General features: G+C 37.9%; 1 protein-coding gene across 1 annotated transcript in view; it reads left to right on the forward strand.

Moving 5' to 3' along the window:
* Positions 1-7465: 7465 nt before the first annotated feature.
* VTA1 (vesicle trafficking 1) overlaps positions 7466-20159 on the forward strand; it is an 81335-nt gene continuing 68641 nt past the window's right edge. Inside the window, exon 1 of the mRNA XM_043999374.1 lies at positions 7466-7665. Coding sequence (XP_043855309.1) covers positions 7554-7665 — 112 coding nt within the window. The 5' untranslated portion in view covers positions 7466-7553. The remainder of the gene's footprint in view (positions 7666-20159) is intronic.

A 20159-nucleotide genomic window follows, 5' to 3' on the forward strand; every position in this document is an offset into this window, starting at 1 on the left:
ACCAAACCTATATTAGATTTACATGAACCTAGTACTTTATTATTTAATAACTTTTCAGATGCACCTTTTCAAAGCATGTAATTTCAGAGATATAAGGAAGGTTTTTTATAAAAAAGATGGGTAACTCTCAGAGAAAATAAGTAACTTGAACAAATTCATAGGTGTACTAAGCAGTAGAACCCGACATAACTAGAAGTCATTTCCTATATCTAGTCCCTGTTCTTTCTACTATACTATACTGACATTGTTCTTTATTACATAGACTTAGTCATGGTGAAACATATGATGTCCATCAAAATATAAAGTTAAAATTTGAAATATATAGAAATGTTATAAAGTAGATGATGGTTCTGTATCTGAATACTAAAGTTAGGACTCCTCTGTACAATTAATTGACCAATACATTGAATTAAGCATTTGTTTTGTGCTAAACACTGTGGCTGTTGGAGACACAAAGGGAACTAGATTTCTGAATTTTACAACTTCATAACTTCAAATCTTTACAACCTGAGACTAACACAACTGAGACACATGCAATAAGTGCAAAATGTGATAGTATCTAAGTTATAATATGCTAAATTGTAACATAGAGATGGAAAGTACTATAGGAATTCAAAGAAGAGTTCAGTATAGCTTCAGTAGTAAGGGAGGACTTCATGGAGGAGTATGATTTGAAGTGATCCTGAAGAAAGTTTAAGATTTGGCAAAAGGAAAGAGGAAGACTCTCTGAAGTGAGAGCTACATAAGCAAACACATAAAGGTTGGAATGAAAATGGCTTATTTCTCCGACTTGAAAAGAAGAAAGATGTACTAGTAAATAATAGAAAAAAAAGGCTTTATAAGAAAGATGTAATCAAAGTATAGAAGGCCTTAAAAACAAGTATTTAGATTCGGTATACTAGGATATTGTCATAATAGGCTTTTGAAGAAAAGATTGGCATTTGGGGGCAGCTAGGTGGCGCAGTGGATAAAGCACCCGCCCTGGATTCAGGAGTACCTGAGTTCAAATACGGCCTCAGACACTTGACACTTACTAGCTGTGTGACCCTTGGCAAGTCACTTAACCCCCATTGCCCCGAAAAAGAACAAAAGAAAAGAAAAGAAAAGATTGCCATGTTGGATGTGGTATTTAAGGAAGATTTGAATGGCATTGGTATAAGAATTAGCCTGGATGGTGGAGAGACTTAAACGAGAAAGGTGATGTAGACAATATGAGACTATAAAACTGAACCAAGATGATGCAAATAGGAATTGAGTGGGAGAAATATATATGAGGGACATTTTAAAGGAAAAATAAAAAGAATGTAAAGTCATCTTGGACTCATTCTCATTACTGTAATGAGTCAAATTTGACTTCAAGTTTTTAAGTCTAGGTAATTGAGGAAATTGTAGTACCAATTTAGAGAAAGGGCAATTGGGAGGGGAAGTTGGTTTGAGAAAGATGATGAGTTCAGTTTTGCACATGTTAAAGTTAAGGAGGTGGTAGGACATTAAATTGTAAATGTCCAGCAGACAGTTTGAGATACAGAATTGGAGATTTGGTTGCTTTCAAAAGAAACATGATAGTCAAGGTTGTAAAAATGTACAAGAAGGGGCAGCTAGGTGGTGCAGTGGATAAAGCACCAGCCCTGGATTCAGGAGGACCTGAGTTCAAATGTGACCTCAGACATTTGACACTGGCTGTGTGACACTGGGCAAGTCACTTAATCCTCATTTCCCGCCCCCCCCCCCCAAAAAAAAAATGAACCAGGAAGAGTATAAGAGCAGAGTGCTAAGAAATAAAGTTTGGAGAATGTGTAGTTAAATTATTTAGGGGTGGAGAGGAGGTGGAAATAAGCATTAATCAGAGAGAAGCTGGAAGAACCAGTATAGTGAAATGTTTCAGAAGTCACTGGAGGAGAGAATTTTAAGGAGGAAATGGTTTACAGCAGAAGTTCTCAAACTTTTTGGTCTCAAGATTTCTTTATGCTCTCAAAAAAGCTCCCAAAAAGCTTTTGTTTTTATGAGTTATATCTATCAATATTTAGCATAAAGGAAATTAATAACAACAAATAATAAACATGTTATGAAAAATAGCTATATTTCCATAATAAAGATTGAGAAAAGAGTGGCATTGTCATGCATTCTTGCAAATCTATTTAATGTCTGGCTTAATAGAACACAGCTGAATTCTCATACATACTTCATTCTATCTGTTGCAATGTGTTGTTTTGGTTGAAGTATATAAAGAAAATCCAATCTAACACAGATATGTGGTTGAAAAAGGGGAAAAAACTTTAATAGCCTTTTCAGACAATTATGGATTTTCTTCTTCGATCCTACACCAAACTATATTATCTTTTCACCCTTTGATCCTACACCATATTACACTCTCTTTATACTCTTCTACAAGTGGTAGTTTCTTAAAGGTTAGTTGCAATGTAGATCTGAAACTATATCAGTGAATTTTTAATATTCTACTACTTTAAAATCCTTTTATTTATCTTGTATTTTTGAATGGATCTTTTATTCATGTGTGCTTTTATAACATCATAAATTCATCATTTGGAAAATATTGGTCAACAGATCTTCCAAAAATTGGCAGATTCAATTATACAATGGCAAAAATAGTCATATTCATTGAGATTACTACCTGTCTCATCAGAAAAGTCTTTAAGTATTGGAAATCTGTCAACTTGTGGTGGCTGATACAAGTTTTCTAAAATATAATTTTTACTTGGAAGGGCAAATTTTATCATTAGCAACGGATACTGTAAGTTGTTTTCCTTGAAGTTACTTCATTCATTTTTAAGAAAATGTCTGCCAGATATCCGAGTCTGAATAACTATACTTTGTCACTCATTCTTTCAAGTAAAAATGGTATTCCATAAAAAAAACCAGTTCAGCTTGAAACTCAAACAATTGCACGAGTGTATTCCTTGAGACAGCAATCATATTTCTATATGCAGCAGAAGTATTTCATATGGACTTCCCATTCTATCACACAGAATATCATAAAGATATACAATCAAGATATGAGATTTAATAAAAATTAATCATTTTTATTGCTTTATCAATTACATTTCTAAGTGAAACTGCCTTTTTTCTTTATTGCCAAGTCTCTTCCAATGAAAGTTACATTGATCTAGTACAATTTAGTGCCACTGCTTTGATTTGTACCAAAGCACTAGAAGTTTTATCCACCAGTGCTTTTGCACCATTAGTACAAATGTCTACATAGTTGTTTCCAGACAAACTATGAGATTCAGAAAGGTATTCAGTATTCTGAATATTTCAGCACCACTTGTGTTTTCTGCCACACATTGACGTAAAAGATTTTCAATGATTAGTTTGCACTGATACTGAATCCAGCCATACTTCTAAATCCATACATTTATAGGACAAAAGTTCATTTCTACAGACCAGATATTAATTCAGTCTTCATATTTGTAATTAAACTGTAAATTTGTGAGAGAATGAGAGTATAAACAAAAAGGCAAATAACTTCAGCATTACTTTGTGAAAATAGTTCTGATCATACAGATCCTGTGAAAGGGTCTGGTGGACCCACAAAAGTCCACAGACCACACTCTTAGAACTCCTGGTTTAAATATCAGAATGCAGTAAGGCCATGAAAGAGAGAGAGGAAAAATCCATTTTTTGAATTTGCGATCAGTTGTTTATAACAACCTTTACGACCGGATACAGTCAGTAAAATTGTAATAAAAACCAGACGGTAGAAAGTTAAAGAGTTAATGAGTGATAACTAAATGGATGCTGAAGTTAGAGAAGAAAACTTTTATCAAGTCTGGCAGTAAGACAAAAAGATATGTATATTTGAAATGAACAGAGATAAAAGTGAAGATTTTTTTCAAGGTTAGGGAGATCTGTGCAGTTTTGAAAACAGAAATAAGTCAACAGTAAGAGAAATATGATGCTGGATAGAGAAGAAATATGTTTGAGAAATAGGCCACAAGAGTCAGAACATGATGAGATCAAGGGTGGAAGTTTAGAATAAATTTCTATAAAAATTAGAATACAAATTGAAGACTCCCAGAAAGAAAATGCTGCTTAGAACGAGAAAGAAGAGTCTAAGAAATTCAATGTGGATGCACTGCAGACTTGTAAAGAAGATGGAAATAAGGTCAAGTAATAAAGGATAAATACAAAAACAAGGAATGATTCTTCAAGGATAATATTGGAAGTGCTAAATAAATGAGATGAAGTTCACAAGAAAAGGTAAGGATAGCAAAAAAAAAAAAAAGTTCTGTTGTTGCTTTTAGCAATATTGGGAAAAAGAGGAGGACCAAAAAGAAATGACTACTGTTAAAAGCAGTTGGGGGCAGCTAGGTGGCGCAGTAGATAGAGCACCGGCCCTGGAATCAGGAGTACCTGAGTTCAAATATGGCCTCAGGAACTTAACACTTACTAGCTGTGTGACCCTGGGCAAGTCACTTAACCCCAATTGCTTCACTTAAAAAAAAAAAAAAGCAGTTGGAATGATGACGAATGACAAAAGAGAGAAGGAATATTTGTTCCAATCTTATGTTGCTTCTATTAGCTCTGCTAAGGAAAATTATCTTTGAACTATAAAGAGCAGAATGGAAGTGCCTAGTAAGGATTTAATACCCAAGATAAATGAGGAGCAGGTAAGAGAGCATCTAGCTGCCCTGGATAAGTTTGTCACCTGCCTTAGATAAACTACATCCTCAGGCACTGATAGAACCAGTAGAAGTGATTGATGAGTCAGTAGGTGATCTTTGAAATACAGTGAACAAAAGAGATACTAAAGAATTAGTGAAAGGTTTGTCCCAAATTTCTAAAAAAAAAAAAAAAGTAAGATAATGGAGTCTATAAATTACAGGTCAGTGAGCTTGCCTTTGATTCCTGGCAAAATTCTAGAATTTTATAGGCAAGATTAATGAACATCTAGAAAATGAAGTAATAATTGCAAAGAATCAGCATGACTTGAAGAAAGATAAAGATCAACATTATCTCCTTTTTTCACAAAGTTACTAGACTAGTAGAACAGTAGACTGCTTTTACACAGAGCTTCCATAGATTTTACTAAATTGTTTGGCTAAGTGCCTTATGCTAATCTTGTGGGGGAAAAAATGTGGAAAGATGCAAAACAAATTGATAGTATCATTAGGTGAATTTGGAAATAGTGGAATGATCACATAACCAGGTCTCCCATGAAGCATGCAGAGGACTCATGCTTGGCCCTGGGTTGCTTCTTACTTTTATAGGATGCTTCTCACTAGGATATACTTATCAATTTCACAGATGACACAAAGCTGGGATATCTACCATGCTGGATGATTGCTTCAAGATTTTTTAAAGTTCCTGAAGACTAGAATGTTTAGCCTAATCAAGTAAAATGAAGTTTAATAAGGATAAATATAAAGTCTTATGCTTAGATTAAGAAAAATCAACTTCACAATTCCAAGATGGGGGAAATACATTTAGGCCTCTAAAAAAGATAAGGAGGTTTAGTGGAGCATGATCTGGCAGCCAATAAAACTAATTCAGTTTTAGGATACATTAAAGAAAGCATAATGTCCAGGCATAAGGAAAGGGTTGTGGTAGACTGCCTCTATAGTCCCTTCCAGGTCTTTATCTGTGATCTTATCACACTTCCAAGTCCAGTGTTTTATCCAAAAAGCCAGGTTATCTCCCCCAGGCTACCTTCTAAGTCCTTACAGTTCTCATTTTCTAAGTTTCCATTTATACTAAAGTTTATTTTCAATGATAATCATTGGATTTCAAGGGTTTTCTTCCACTGAATCATGATAAATAGCCACAATTGCAATAATCTTCTAATTAGTGTCCCCACATTCATTGTTTTGCCCCCCCCATCCAACCTATAGATCAGATTAATCTCCCTAAGACTCAGCTATCATGCCAACTGACAATCTCAAAAAACTTCCAAAAATTACCAAATGATACCTTTGCCTGGTATACAAGGCCATCTAGGATCTGACCCCAATCTCCCTTTCTAATCTTATACCCCCAATTCCTACAGCTCTCCTCACACATTTTGTTACAGGCTAAATTGGATCATTTGCTAATACTCAAACATGTCTCCATGCTTTCTGGCTTCAGTGCCTTTTTTGGTCAAGCTGTCCCCTTCACTTTAAATGCCTCTTTGCCATCTCTAAGTCAGTCTTAGCTATCCATTAAGGTTCCTAATGCCATCTTCCTAGAACTCCTAATATGGAAGTATTTATTTTCTCTCTTCTAAACACTCCAAGGGGGGAGGGGGGCCCTAGGTGGTCCTGTGGATAGAGTGCCAGACCTAGAGTCAGGAAGACTCATCTTCCTGCATTCAAATCTGGCCTTAGACACTTATTAGCTGTGTGACTAGCAAGTCACTTCACCTTGTTTTCCTCACTTTCCTCATGAGCTGGAAAAGGAAATGGCAAACCACTTCAGTATCTTTTCCAAGAAAATATCAAATGGGGTCAGGAAGACATGACTGAAAATGACCAAAACGCTCCCCAAACACTTCTACTTTTGATTTCCCCCCTTCTCTAACTTCCCATAGCAGTTTATATTTATCAACACATTCTACTTTGTGTTACAATCATTTATGTAGATCTTCTATTTCCTTCCTACTAGACTATAGCTTCCTTGATAATAGTGACAGAATTTTAATCATCTCTTCATCCCTCCAGTGCCTTAAACATAAAAGGTACCCAAGAAACGGGTTTGTTGAAGTAATGCATGGAGACCATTTACAAATTAAAACTAATTTGTTTTTCTAAATGTTCAGTTTTGAGGTGTGAAAACCTAACACAGTGTGCTTAATAAATGCTTGTTGGGGGGGTGGAATGTAGACTCTCCCTGAAAGACATTTCGGTTTAATTACATTTTCTCATTTGGGGTTGTAACTGAATCTAAAGTTCCAAAAGATCTTAGGAAGCCTTCTGTTGTTATTGACAAAAATTACGGGGAGGGATGGAGGGGATGAGGAGAAGGGATGGGCCAAATCATGTATTCACCTATCAAAGAGTTAAGTATTTACTAAGCGCCACACACCGTACAGAACACTGTGGATGCAAAGAAAACAAAAAGAAAAAACAGTCTGGGTCCTCAAGACATTATATTTTCCTGGGAAGTGGGAATATCACGTAAACAGATAAACTTAAAATACATTCAAAATAAACACGAAGGAGTTGGGGAGAGGGAAGCACACAGGATGGAGGGTGTCAGAACAATTAGTGAGCGATGCTTCCAACTTTTACATTTTGTCCCTCACACACTGGCGCTAGTGCCAGGATCTTGACAATCAAATCAAGCGACCCTCGGACGCAGCCTCCCGTAGGTGAGCTGGGTAAAAGCGTGGGTGCGCGTGCACGCGTACGTGCGGGCGCGCTCCCGCTCCCTCTTTCTCTTCTTTCATTCAAGCGCTCCGGGAACGCGGCTTCTATGTCTTCGGTAGGCGTGCCCCTGCGTGAGCGCGCACGTCTCCCTACCCTCTCACTCATGCGACCTTTCGGGCGGAAGCGGAAGTTCCCGGTGAATAAAGGTGGCTGTGTGTGAGTAAGGAAGCTACTGTGCCGGGAACAGAGATGGCCGCCTTGGCCCCATTACCCCCGCTGCCCCCGCAGTTTAAGAGCCTCCAGCATCATCTGAGGACAGCGCAGGAGCATGACAAGCGGGACCCCGTGGTGGCCTACTACTGTGAGTCCCTCTCGTCTGTTCCCTCCGTTAGGCTGCTCAGTACCTGGACACACCGCCCCCTCTCTAGTCTCCCCGCCCCGGATCAATGGCACCCCCTGTGCAAGTACCCCTTGCCCCCCATACCCGGCACCGGCCAGAAACCTGACCTGTGATATGTCGGCCCAAACTCTATGACCCCTGTCAATAGCAAGGGCCCTCACTCTCTATCTCTGGAACTTACCTGGCCTCCTCCCTGTTGGGCCAGCTCTTCCTTGTTTATCTCTCCATAGACATTATTAGTTTGTGAACACAAAGTGCTATTTTCCTAGTTCTCTCTTTGAACATTACTGCAAAAAAGAAGCATGTGTGTTTATGTGTATGTGTGTGTGTATATATATATATATATATACACATATATATATGCGCGTATATGTGTGCGTACATACACATGTATATACATGTGTATATCTTAGATGTATGTGTGTATATGCATATCATACATATATACAAATATATATATATTCAACCCGTAATTATGCCCAGCATTTTAAAATCTGACAACAGATAATCCCATTTAAATAATCTGCATGTGGATAACTCATATGCAACAAATAAATGTATTTATGTTGCTCACTCACTATGTGATTGTCCCAAATTTAGCCAATCTTTGCAATATACATCATTAAAGGTTTACATAAAGATTAAGTTTATTAATTTAGAATTATTGCAGTGAATGAGACAACTCCTATAATTTGTACAAAGGTATTTTATTTTACATACTATACCATGCCTACATGGTAAGATAAACAAAATGGGAGAATTCTAAACCTTCCAGAAAGGATAATGGCTTTTTTTTTTTCAGGGGAGGGGGCACATTTTTTTTTTTGGTCTTTTTGCAGGGCAATGGGGGTTAAGTGACTTGCCCAGGGTCACACAGCTAGTAAGTGTCAAGTGTCTGAGGTCAGATTTGAACTCAGGTACTCCTGAATCCAGGGCTGGTGCTTTATCCACTGCGCCCCCTAGCCACCCCCAGGGGGGCACATTTTACAGACAATTAGTAAGAATTTTGTTTTCTGTTTTTTTCTGACAAAGGTGATAAATTTAAGTGTATTGTTTCCTCAAACAAAAACTTATGAGCTGGAAAGACTTGCTAAAACTAACATAGATACTCAGATGTTTTTCAGTGGATTTGACAAAATCTTCAATTAAGTTTTTACACTTTCCTAATTACATCCCGGAAAACTGAAACTGGAGGGAGTGGAGTTGTGATTTAATACTGTGATTGAATATAAAAGCTATGTGTGAATCATGGATAAAAAGGCCAAAAATTATGGAGCCATGTGACGTGATAAAAGTACTGTCCAGTTAGAGGTGTATAACTTTTTAAATGAACTTAACTTACACCGCTTAAGGCCAGAGTATCAGCTCTATCCTCTCTTACATGCTCCTACCCCCTAAAAAAGGTATGGTTAAACTTGCTTACGTGACACATTGCATTGTACTTGTGTTTACCATGATGTCCTAAAGTTATTTTAGGGGAACTTGTATTTATTATCTCTTGCCTGGTTCTAATCAGGACAGTTAAATTGGAACATGTGGATTCTACATACCAAATGGCTAATGTTCTTTACCTAGATAGTATCCTTAACAAAGTTTGAACCAGTGGAGATCAGTATCAGGAAAACTATTTGAGTACTTTTTAAATTCCCTGTCTTCTGCTAGATTTATGGGCCTCTCATTTGAAATCCATACTGTCAGTTCATACTATCTTCTTGTTGCTTGTCATTTCCACCTTTCTTGATGTCTTCAGTACCTCACTTACAGTTTTCCTCTCTCCTTTGTCTTCCGATAATTGTTAACTTCAACATCTTTGGTAAAGAGCTCTCAGCACCTGTACAGTCTTTGTTCTCAACTCCATCCACCCTATATTAGCCAACTATCTACAAACCAGACCTCACTATCATTTGGCACTGATCTACCACAACTTTCTAATCTCTCCCTCTCTATTCCCACTTAATGTGAGCCAGCATTCTTTTCTTTTTTTTTTTTTTTTTTTGGTGGGGCAGTGGGGGTTAATTGTCTTGCCCAGGGTCACACAGCTAGTAAGTGTCAAGTGTCTGAGGCCGGATTTGAACTCAAGTCCTCCTGAATCCAGGGCCGATGCTTTTTATCCACTGTGCCACCTAGCTGCCCCGTAGGCCAGCATTCTTAACAGTCATTTCTAATCCTTCATGCCTCTCATTTTACCCCATCCTTTAGCCTTATTCTAATTACCTTGGACTTCATGGTCAACCATTTCATCATAGTCTTTGATAAAATTGCAGACTTATTGTCTTGACCTTCTGTAAGCCAAAATCCAACTCTTTTATCACCAATTGTACCCTGCCAAGCCTCAGTGCTTGGATGATGTCCATATCCACCACCTTCCACCTTTCGTAGGTGATACTAAATGAAGGTGCAGCTATTCTGACAAGGTCCAGTACAGATTTATGTTACACAAGCCTGTCTCCAACATATCCTCAGAAACCCTCACTTGATCCTTCCATCCCACTATCATCATATATCTCTTCTACTCTTTCTCCTTGCATTCTCTTCTCTGTCCCTTATATTAGGCTTCAGGCCTCATTATTCCACCAATTACTCTTTCCAAAATTACCAGATGATCCCTTAATTGTCAAATCCAATGCTAAATTAGACCTATTCCCATTTTCTCTTTCTTCTCGACCTCTTTGCAGCCTTTGACACTGTTGTTGGAATGACAAAAGGGACAATATTATCTTGAATCTCCTTTTATCTGCTTATTCCTTCCCTAATGACTATAAACATACTGATATCTCCTCCATCCTCCTCTCTTTGATATTCTGTTTTCTCTAGGTGTTTGGGACACCACTCTCTGGATTCTGCTCCTGACTATGGACCTCTCTTTCTCTGTTTCCTTTGCTGGAACATAGTCCAGGTCATGCCCTCTAATTTTAGGGTCCCTTCTGTCATGGTCCCTCATTTCTTTTCCTTTTATATTACTTCACTTGGTGATTTCATCAACTCCCATGGATTTATTTATCACCTCTTTGCTGATAATTCTCAAATATACCTATCATTCCCTAGCAAAATAGAACTCATTATTTTTCCCCCTAAGCTCTTCCTGCCCCTCCAGACTTCTCTGTTACTGAAGAGGGTAATACCTTCTTCCCAGTCCCTCAGGTAACAGATTGGATATGGGAGGGATGAGAAATAATGAGGAGCTGAGGTGACATCTAGGTTGCCAGGGCCTATTGATTTCACCTTTGCAACATCCCTCAAATATACTGGTTTCTCTCCTCTGACACTGCCAGTACCTGGTGCAGGCCCTCATCACCTCACACCTGGATTATAGCCATAGCCTGTTGATGGGTCTGCATGCCTTAAATCTCTCCCCACTCTAATTCATCCTCCAGTCAACCACCAAAATGATTTTCAGAGTTCTTCCTAATTTGCCTCAGCTTCCCCATCTTTCCAATTTACTCTCTGCCACATACTCCTGTGCTCTTTGCTGTTCCACAAGCAAAATACTCCATCCCTTGGCTCCAGGCATTTTTTTTTCTGGCTCTTCCTCATGCCTAGAATACTACTCTCCCTCTAGTTAAAATCACATCTTTTACAAGAAACTTTACCTAACCCTTCTTAATTCTAGTGTCTTCCCTCTGTTAATTATTTTTCCTATTTATCTTATATGTAGCTTGTTTTGTTTGTACACATGTATTTGCTTGTTATCTTCTCCATTAGATTATGATATGTCCTGGAGGGCAGGGACTGTCTTTTGCCTTTTTGTATCCCCATTGCTTAGCACAGTACCTGGCACATAGTAGTTCTTTTTTTTTTTCTTTTGGTAAGGCAATTGGGGTTAAGTGACTTGCCCAGGGTCACACAGCTAGTAAGTGTTAAGTGTCTGAGGCCGGATTTGAACTCATGTCCTCCTGACTCCAGGGCAGGTACTCTATCCACTGCGCCACCTAGCTGCCCCACATAGTAGTTCTTATTAACCGACTGACTTATTAGTGTCTCCTCCAATAAAAATGCATTAGTCCCTTCTATTTGGGGACAAAAAAATATACAAGCACCTTCACTTTGCCAAACTGCTTTAGTTGTCTCTTTTGTGTGTGTGTATATATATATATATATATTTTTTTTTTTAACCACTAAGCATTTGGAATATGTAATGTCTCTTGGCTACTTTTTCTAAGTCATTTTTTCCTATAATTCTTCATCATCAAGCTTCTGTCCCACTCTTCCATCAAAATTATTCTTTGTCAGTCTTCATCCTTCTTGGCCTTTCTGCAGCTTTTAACACAGTTAATAATGCTCTCCTTCTAGATACTATCTCTTCCTTTGGTATTAATAACATCACTCTTTCTTGGTTATCCTACTTCTGTGAATAGTTCTTTTCTCCTTACATTGCTGCCTCTTCATCAGATTACCTGCTTTTTATGGTAGATATTCCCTTGGTCTTTTAACACACTTTCCCTTGGTATTCACATTCAAATCACTTTACCTATGAGTCCTCTTCGTAGATAATAGTGTGGTCTGGTAGAAGGAACTTTGGGGTTACAGGGCCTCACTTCCAGTCTCACTGACTGTATGACTACTTATTACCTGTGTAACCTTAATCAAGTCACTTAGTATCCCTGTACTTTCCCCATCTATACTATGAGTTTGTTGAATTCCCACCTCTGACAGTTACTCCCTGTATGACTTTAGGGCAGGTCATTTCAATCCTCCTTGGGTTTCTTTTTACCTGCATGTAAAAGAAAATGGTTGGAATAGATGACTTCTCAGGTGCCTTCCAATTCTAGTTCTCTAGTGCTATGTCTTTACCCCTAACTTCTCTTTCACATTCAAGCCAGCATCTCCAATTGCTTAACATGTTACCATACCTTACAGTTATCATATTTTTCCTTAAAAACTGCCTCTTTATTTGACTCCATTGTTTTTGTCAGTGGTGCCAACTTTCAGTCATTAAAATGAATATCATTCATTAGAGACAGCTAGGTAGTATAGTAGGTAGAGTGCTCAGCCTAGAGTCAAGAATATGAGTTCAGATCTGGCCTCAGACAGTAGCTTGCTACTACCTCAGTACATGTTCTAATCACTACATCTTGGACTACTGTAATAATCATCTAACATGTCTTTTTTGCCTCTATATTCTCTTCCCACCTAAAATGTCCTTCACATAACCAACTTAATTTTCTTTCTGAATTTCTTTCTTCCTTCCTTTTAAAAAATCTTTAGTGTATCTCAGTTGCCTATTTTGTGAAGTTTAAATGTCTTTGCATGACACTGAAGGCCCTCTGCAATCTGACTTTGTGCTGCCTTTCACCTTTCTCATGTACTCTATACTTCTTTCAACCAGGATTGCTATCTGTCCCTTGAGCTTTCTTGTATTTTTTGTCTTTGAACTTTTCTTGCTGACACACTTCACTATGACTGAAATGCCTTTTGTGCCACTCCCCTTCCTCTTCTCTTCAACACTGAATAATTTCCTGTACCCATTTTTTGGGGGGGGGGCAGGGCAATGAAGGTTAAGGGACTTGCCCAGGGTCACACAGCTAGTAAGTGTCAAGTGTCTGAGGTGGGATTTGAACTCTTTTAGAGCTGTGTTCAAGTCTCACCTCTGCCATAAGATTTTTCCTCTCCACTTCTTTCCACAATAAATTTCTTCTTACTCTGAAGTCCTGTAGCAGTTTTCCTCACTTACATAGCCTCATTCATGAACTACTTTGTATTGTTAGTTATCTTTAATGTTTATGCACCTTATCTCTCCATCTGGAGTGAAAGCTCTTAAATAAAAGGGACTTAGGACTTTTATTTTTGTTTCCCTTACTATCTTGCTCAAAGTATGTGCTGAATATATCATTTGCTGACTGATTATTGCCTATGAGATAAAAACTTACAGTTGAAAGGGACATTGGAAGCCATGTCCACGCCTTATATTTTATAGATGAGGAAACTGAGCCCAAGAAATATGAAATGACTTTCCCAAAGCTTCACAGGTAACAAGTGACAGAGGCAGGGCCTTTTAACTGCAAATCTAGTACTGTTTCTACTCTACCAGTTTCCCCTATAATAATGTATCTTTTAATATATCTTTTGTTTCTGTTGGTCAAATCCCCATATTAAATAGCTTTGCTTCAAAATGTCTTTGAGATAATATTCTTCCATTTTTGTGGTCCTCAGCAATTTCAAAATCCTTATAACCTCAATCTAGATTTACTGTAATATTTTCCTATTTCTGCCACCTCTAATCTATTTTCCTTTGCAGTATACAAATTTTCCTTTCACTTCATTAATTGAGTAGATCTTTGACTGTTCTTTACAATCTCATCTTATGTTGAAAGTATCTTCTTACTGGAAATATCTTCCTATAAACTTTTCATAGAGGAAAGATGGAGTCTTCTATAGATCTTTTAACATTTCACTAGTACTAATGAAGAATCTTCTTGCTTCTTACTACTTGACTACTGCACTCAAAATTCCAGGACTATGTGATGTTTAAAATCTAAATTGTGGTCGCCTTAAATTAGAAGCTTTAGCACCAGTCCTTGGGCATTAAACATTTATTAAAGCATACAGATATTCCCATGGAGTTCAGAAAGTTAAGAAAAAAGCCTATTTAGCCTTGAGTTCCAACCTGGTCTGGTTCTTCCTCAAGTCCTCTGCCACAAGCCTGCTTCAATCATGATCTCTCTCCAGCAAGCTGATTGTGGAAGCTTTTTATAGGTCTGGAACAGAGGTGGTCCTTACACACTGCTTCAAGCTGATTGGTTGGCATCATCCAAATCCATTGGTTCTGAAGGTGTTCTCAAGGTGTGATTACAATCCATTTAACTTGAAGTAGGCTAATCAGCAGTTAATCACTCTCACTTGATTCAATCAGTATAGATTAATCTCCAGGTGGGTCTTTGAGTATCTGCTAAATCCCATTATTTTATCACAACTATTTATATTTTTCTTTACTTTCTTCACCTGTTTATTTTCTCTTCCCACTTTCTTTCTGTTCTCTTTTGTTCTTTTGACTTGCTTAAGCTGTTAGCCTATTAGTAGAAAACAGTGTCATTACTCAGTTTTGTGGGCTATATTGATTTTTGACTTTTGGTCTTTAATAAAGTTTTAGTAAGCTGGATGGCAAGATATCCCAAAATATCCAAGATGGATGGATGTAAATCATGGTCTATATGCCATATCTTGTGTTTCTTCAGGAAAGTTTGTACTCACTGGCCAGTCAAACTCTATACTAAATCATGGTTCCAAACATAGTGAATTAACTCACCTTGTGAGGGAAGTGTGATCTAGCCCAGATGGTGAAGGAACAGAATAGATGGCAAGATATCCAGGGAAGATAGTTTTTGGTGTTATTCTTGTAAGTGTGAACCCATTTTAAATTGTCTCTTATTTAAAAAAAAAAACTATTAAAAGTGGAAACACAAGACTGTTTTTATACTTTATGTGAACATAATTTTTAAAAATATAAATATTATTGGCCATCTGCACATACTGTTACTATTAGGTATTTCTATTTTACTTTATACCAGCAGTCAATAAAACAATTCCTAGAAATATGTTTTTCTACTTCCCAAGAAAATTTCCTAGTTCCTTTTAATTTTTGAATTGTGAGTATTGTGGTAAAAAACGGAAGTTTTAGCGGAATCATTTGAGAGTTGAGCGCATGCTACTGAAGCGGCTTTTGAAGGACCTCCCTTTTGGGGTGGAAACTTCGAACTTCCAGGATGCCAGCTTAAAATCAAGGGTGGAACAGAAGTTCGGTCTCTCTGGTTTTTTTAAATTTAGCTGTGGCGGCTCGCACATGTCCTGGTTCTCTGCTGGTTCTCGGCCTGGCAGGCAGTTTGGGATTCAGTGAGTTTTATAAAGGAATAGAGACTAAGTTTAGATCTAAGATTATTCATTTGTATTTCTACTTTCCTATTTCCCTAATTGGTATCACCTTTTGTTGTCTAATTAATTCCCAAACAATAAAAACTAATCCCTCACTGATTAAAGCTCAGAGGCTTCTTTTTCTTAGTGGTCTGGGAGATATATATATATATATATATGGGAAAAGTTAAAAGGGGGAGTTTAATGCTCGTAAAGCCAAACTGGGAGTCACCTGCATAGAAATGCTAATTAAACCCAAGGGAGTTGCTGATGTCACCAAATGAGAGAGTATAGAGTAGAGGACCTAGGATAGAGCTTTGGGGTACACCAACAGGAGGCATGATTTGGATGATCTGGCAAGGGAAAATGAAAAGAAGCTGTCTCATGCAGAAAATCCCAGAAATGAGGAAGTATCCAGGAGAAAGTGATCAACAGTGTCAAATGCTATAGAGAGGTTAATAAAGATGAAGACTGAGAAAAGACAACTGGACTTGACACCACGAGATTATTTGACAGTGCAGTTTTATTTGAGTGATGAAGCTGGAAACCAGATTATACATGGATTAGGAGGGTAGAGGAGATAGAGAACAAGAAATTGTTCTCATATGAATCTGGCTAAGAAAAGGAAGAGAAATTTAGGAAGGTAACTTGACAGGATGGTAGAGTTTAGTGAGGATTATTTTTTATATGGTGAACCTTAGGGTGTCTCCAGAGCTCTTGTTCATTACCACATCACGAACTGCTTATTTTAGCTTTCAAACTGAATGTTACATAGGCATCTCAAACTCAACATGTCTAAAACAAACCATTATTTTTCCACCTAAACCCACTTCTTTTCTGCAGGTGACTCCCAGTTTGGATATACGAGCATTAAACTCCCCCTTTTGTCTTTATACTCCCATGGGCTTACAGTGCTTGTAATATAATGCTTGTCATTAGATGCTTTGACTTTCATTCCTTCTGTTTGTATGCTTCAGTGAATCTTTGATCTGATAAGTGTTGGTGTCTATCTCCAGCAGTGACAGTCACAACCCATCTGTACCTTGTCATTTTATGCTACTCTTGTTCATGTCATGCCATAACTCTGGGGGGGAGAGAGGACAGAGCAGGTAAAGAGAGGGTAGTTGACCCAATGTTCTAGAGATATTTCTTTAGCGTACCAGTGTATCACTGGGACTCCAATGCCTTGGTCTTGAAGCATGCCCAGCCTGCTTTTCTACTTATATTCAAGCTATAATGTGTGAGATTTAAAATTGGATACTAGAGCATTAACCTCCCCTTTTTAACCTTTCCCTTATTTATCTCCCAGACTAGTAAATGGAAGAAGCTTCTGATCTCTAGTTAGAGCTTTTATTGTTTGGAAATTACAAGGTGATGTTGATTAGAGGGATAGGAAAGTAGAAATACAAAACAAATAGTCTTAAGTCTAAGCTTAGTCTATATTCCCGATAAAACTCACTAAAAACCCAAGGCCACCTTTGAGGGGGAGAGCTGAGTCAAGCACGTGCTGTTACAGAGAGCCGGGCCGAGTCCAACCTCAGTCATCGTCTCTGTGTGCAGCGCCAGTCATCGGACCAGGAGAGCAGGCAAAAGACCTCACTTCCGTTCTCTCCTTGCCTTTTAAGCTCACACCCCGGAAAGTGAAGTGCCTAGCAGGCGGAGGTGGAATACACGGCACAGTCTCCTCCCTGAAAGGGTGGTCCTTCAAAAACTGGCGTCTCTCCATTATCGCTAACCGACTGTTAAAATCTTTTTACCACAAATGTTTATTTAGATAAATAGTCTATCAAGTTGCTCCATTAGAAAATATTTTGGATGTCAAATCAGCAACATCTATTAAGCACTTATTATGTGCCAGGAATTATGCTAAGTGCTAGAAACCCAGCTATATTTCTAAAGTTTATTTGTAAGTCAGCTATTTCAATTCAACCAGTATTGATTGAGTATCTGTTAAGACACTGACACTTGAAGAGAAGATACAGTCCTTACCTTCCCTTTCCTTAAGCAAAGGTAAAGAAATTGTTATAAATCATGGCACAAAAGTCCCTTTGACCCATACTGTAGATGAAATAGTATCAATATGAGTTATGAGTTCTTCTAGGGCTCCTAAGTCTGAAACCTGAGCTTCTCTGAGCCCTAATTTACATGTTTAGGTAATTAATTAAGGATTTTCTGTATTTATGGTTTAATTTAATATTGTTCCCTTCTCTTCCCTCTGAACTCAGATTTAATAACATTTTAATGTTCTATCTATATGCTTAAGATTGTAGATTAAGGGCTAAGGGGGGAATCTTAGAGGATACCCAGTCCAATCCCCTCATTTGACAGATAGAGAAACTGAGGTCCAGAGAAGTTAAGTGACTGTTTCATGTGTAATCAGTTTTCATACTTGTGTGTGTGTGTGTGTACACACACACACACACACACACACACACACACAAACACTCATTCCTATGAGAGAGAAAGAGAGATCACAGGATTTTAGACTAAAAAAAACCCTAAAATTAGAGATTGTCTAGTACAGACTCCTTATTTTATAGACAAGAAAACTGTGGCTGGGGAAGGAAAGATGACTTGCCCAAGGTCAAGTAAGTAGTAAAGGTAGTAAGTAGCAAAATTAGAATTAAAATATGGCCTTTTGACTCCCAATCCATTGTCTTTCCGCTGTACCAAGAAGTTAGGTAAGATTTACTTTTGTTGTTACTGACTCTTCTTTTTTTCCGCCTTTATCTTCATCATGATGAACTGGTAGTAAGTGACATACCTAGGATTGTAATCCAAATATTCTCAATCCAAATCCACCACTGCGCTCTTTCCACATGGTTGGTTGGTTGGTTGATTTGTGTCCTTCATTCTTGAAAAGGACCGCTGTGTTAGAGTCAAGTTACAGGGTCTCTGATTGCAACTAATCGAACCAATAAAAGCTTTAAATGCTCTATCACAGGTTGGGCACAGATGATCCATGTGAACACTTGGGTTGGATTCTCTAAACATCTTGTGTTACTTTTGAGCTATTTCAATTCTGCTCTGCTCATAGAGGACAGCACCTTCTCTGATGAGGGCACACATGCTTCTCTTATGAGGCACACTGTGCTGAACCATCATGTGCTAGTGTGTCCCATGTCATGCAATCAATTCCAAAGTTCTTAAGGGAGACCTTGAGAATTTCCTTATATCACTTTTTCTGACCACTAGGTGATTGCTTGCCCTGTGTGAGTTCTCCATAAAATAATCTTTTAGGCAAGCTTACATTTGGCATTCAAACAATATGGCCAGTCCATATTGCAGTAGCATTTGAATGCCTGGCAGTTTAGTTCAAGAAAGGGTCTCAGTTTCTGGTATCTTATTCTTCCAGTTGATCTTCAGAATCTTCTTAAGACAATTCTAATAATACTCGAGAGTGTGTGTGTGTGTGTGTGTGTGTGTGTGCGCGCACACGCGCGCACACACATAAATTTCATGTCATGCTGTGATTTGATATCCTTTTTGAAGTAAAAGGAGTTTAGTGGAAAGAATACTACTTTGGAAATTTGAAGAGATTGTCTTAAAATACCTTCTGCTGTTTACTATCCATGTAACTTGGACAAAACAACCTCTCAGTTCCTCAGTTTCCTTATCTGTAAAGTGAAGAAATAGAACTAGTTTAAATCTTTGTCCATTGTAGTTCTAGATCCTGTCAATTTATAAATAGGAAAAGTGTGCATACATGACTTGGCACTTCCCTAGAGGATGAGAGAAGTAAGAACATTAATGAATCAAAGTTGATAGGTTGGCTGTCTACTTCTTCACAGGGACCTACTACTTCTTTGGGACCTGAGCTGGAAGCAAAGTATTGAGTATGGATTTATTGTATTTTTTCCTTTGTTGTTCACAAAGAAAGAAAAGAAACACTGACAGTATCCTCTAGAAACTTAAAAGTATTTCCGAGTTTTACATTCTCTTTAATTTTGTTATAGATTATCACTTCTTTTTAAGAATTTAAAATCTTGATTTACTATTCTGTGCTTAGAAAAATCCTCTAGGGGGCAGCAGTGTTACAGTAAAGGACTTTGGTTTTAAGGAGTTTGTGTAAACATCCAAATTAATACGGTAGTCTCAATTTATTTTTTTACAATTGTCAGATGATTCACCAGTTTATTCAGTTTGGCAGTACTGTAATGTGGGATATATCTCCACGTATATTTTGATAGTAAACATAATCTCAGAAATTTTGGAGTTAGATGAAAATTTCAGGCCAGTGTGCGCCGAGGCATAAAAACCTCAAATAACAATTAATTCTTTACAGTAGGATAAGAAGATTATTCAGAGGGTTAGGAAAGCTCAACCAGAAGAAGCTACTATTCCTACTTGGAAAGAGAGTTAGCATAAGAGTGGTGCAGAGGATAGAGTGCCAAGCCTGGAGTTGGGAAGACTCCTCTTCCTGAGTTCAAATCTGGCCTCAGACACTAACTTAGCTATCTGATCCTGAGCAGTTCACTTAACCTGGCCTGCCGTAGTTTCCTCATTTATAAAATAAGCTGGAAAAGAAAATAGCCAGCCTCCAGTGTCTTTACCAAGAAAACTCCAGCTGGGGTCAGGAAGACAAAACTGAAACAACTGACCTTATATCT

This window comes from Dromiciops gliroides, chromosome 4, assembly GCF_019393635.1.
Source record: "Dromiciops gliroides isolate mDroGli1 chromosome 4, mDroGli1.pri, whole genome shotgun sequence".
Classification (NCBI taxonomy): domain Eukaryota; kingdom Metazoa; phylum Chordata; class Mammalia; order Microbiotheria; family Microbiotheriidae; genus Dromiciops; species Dromiciops gliroides.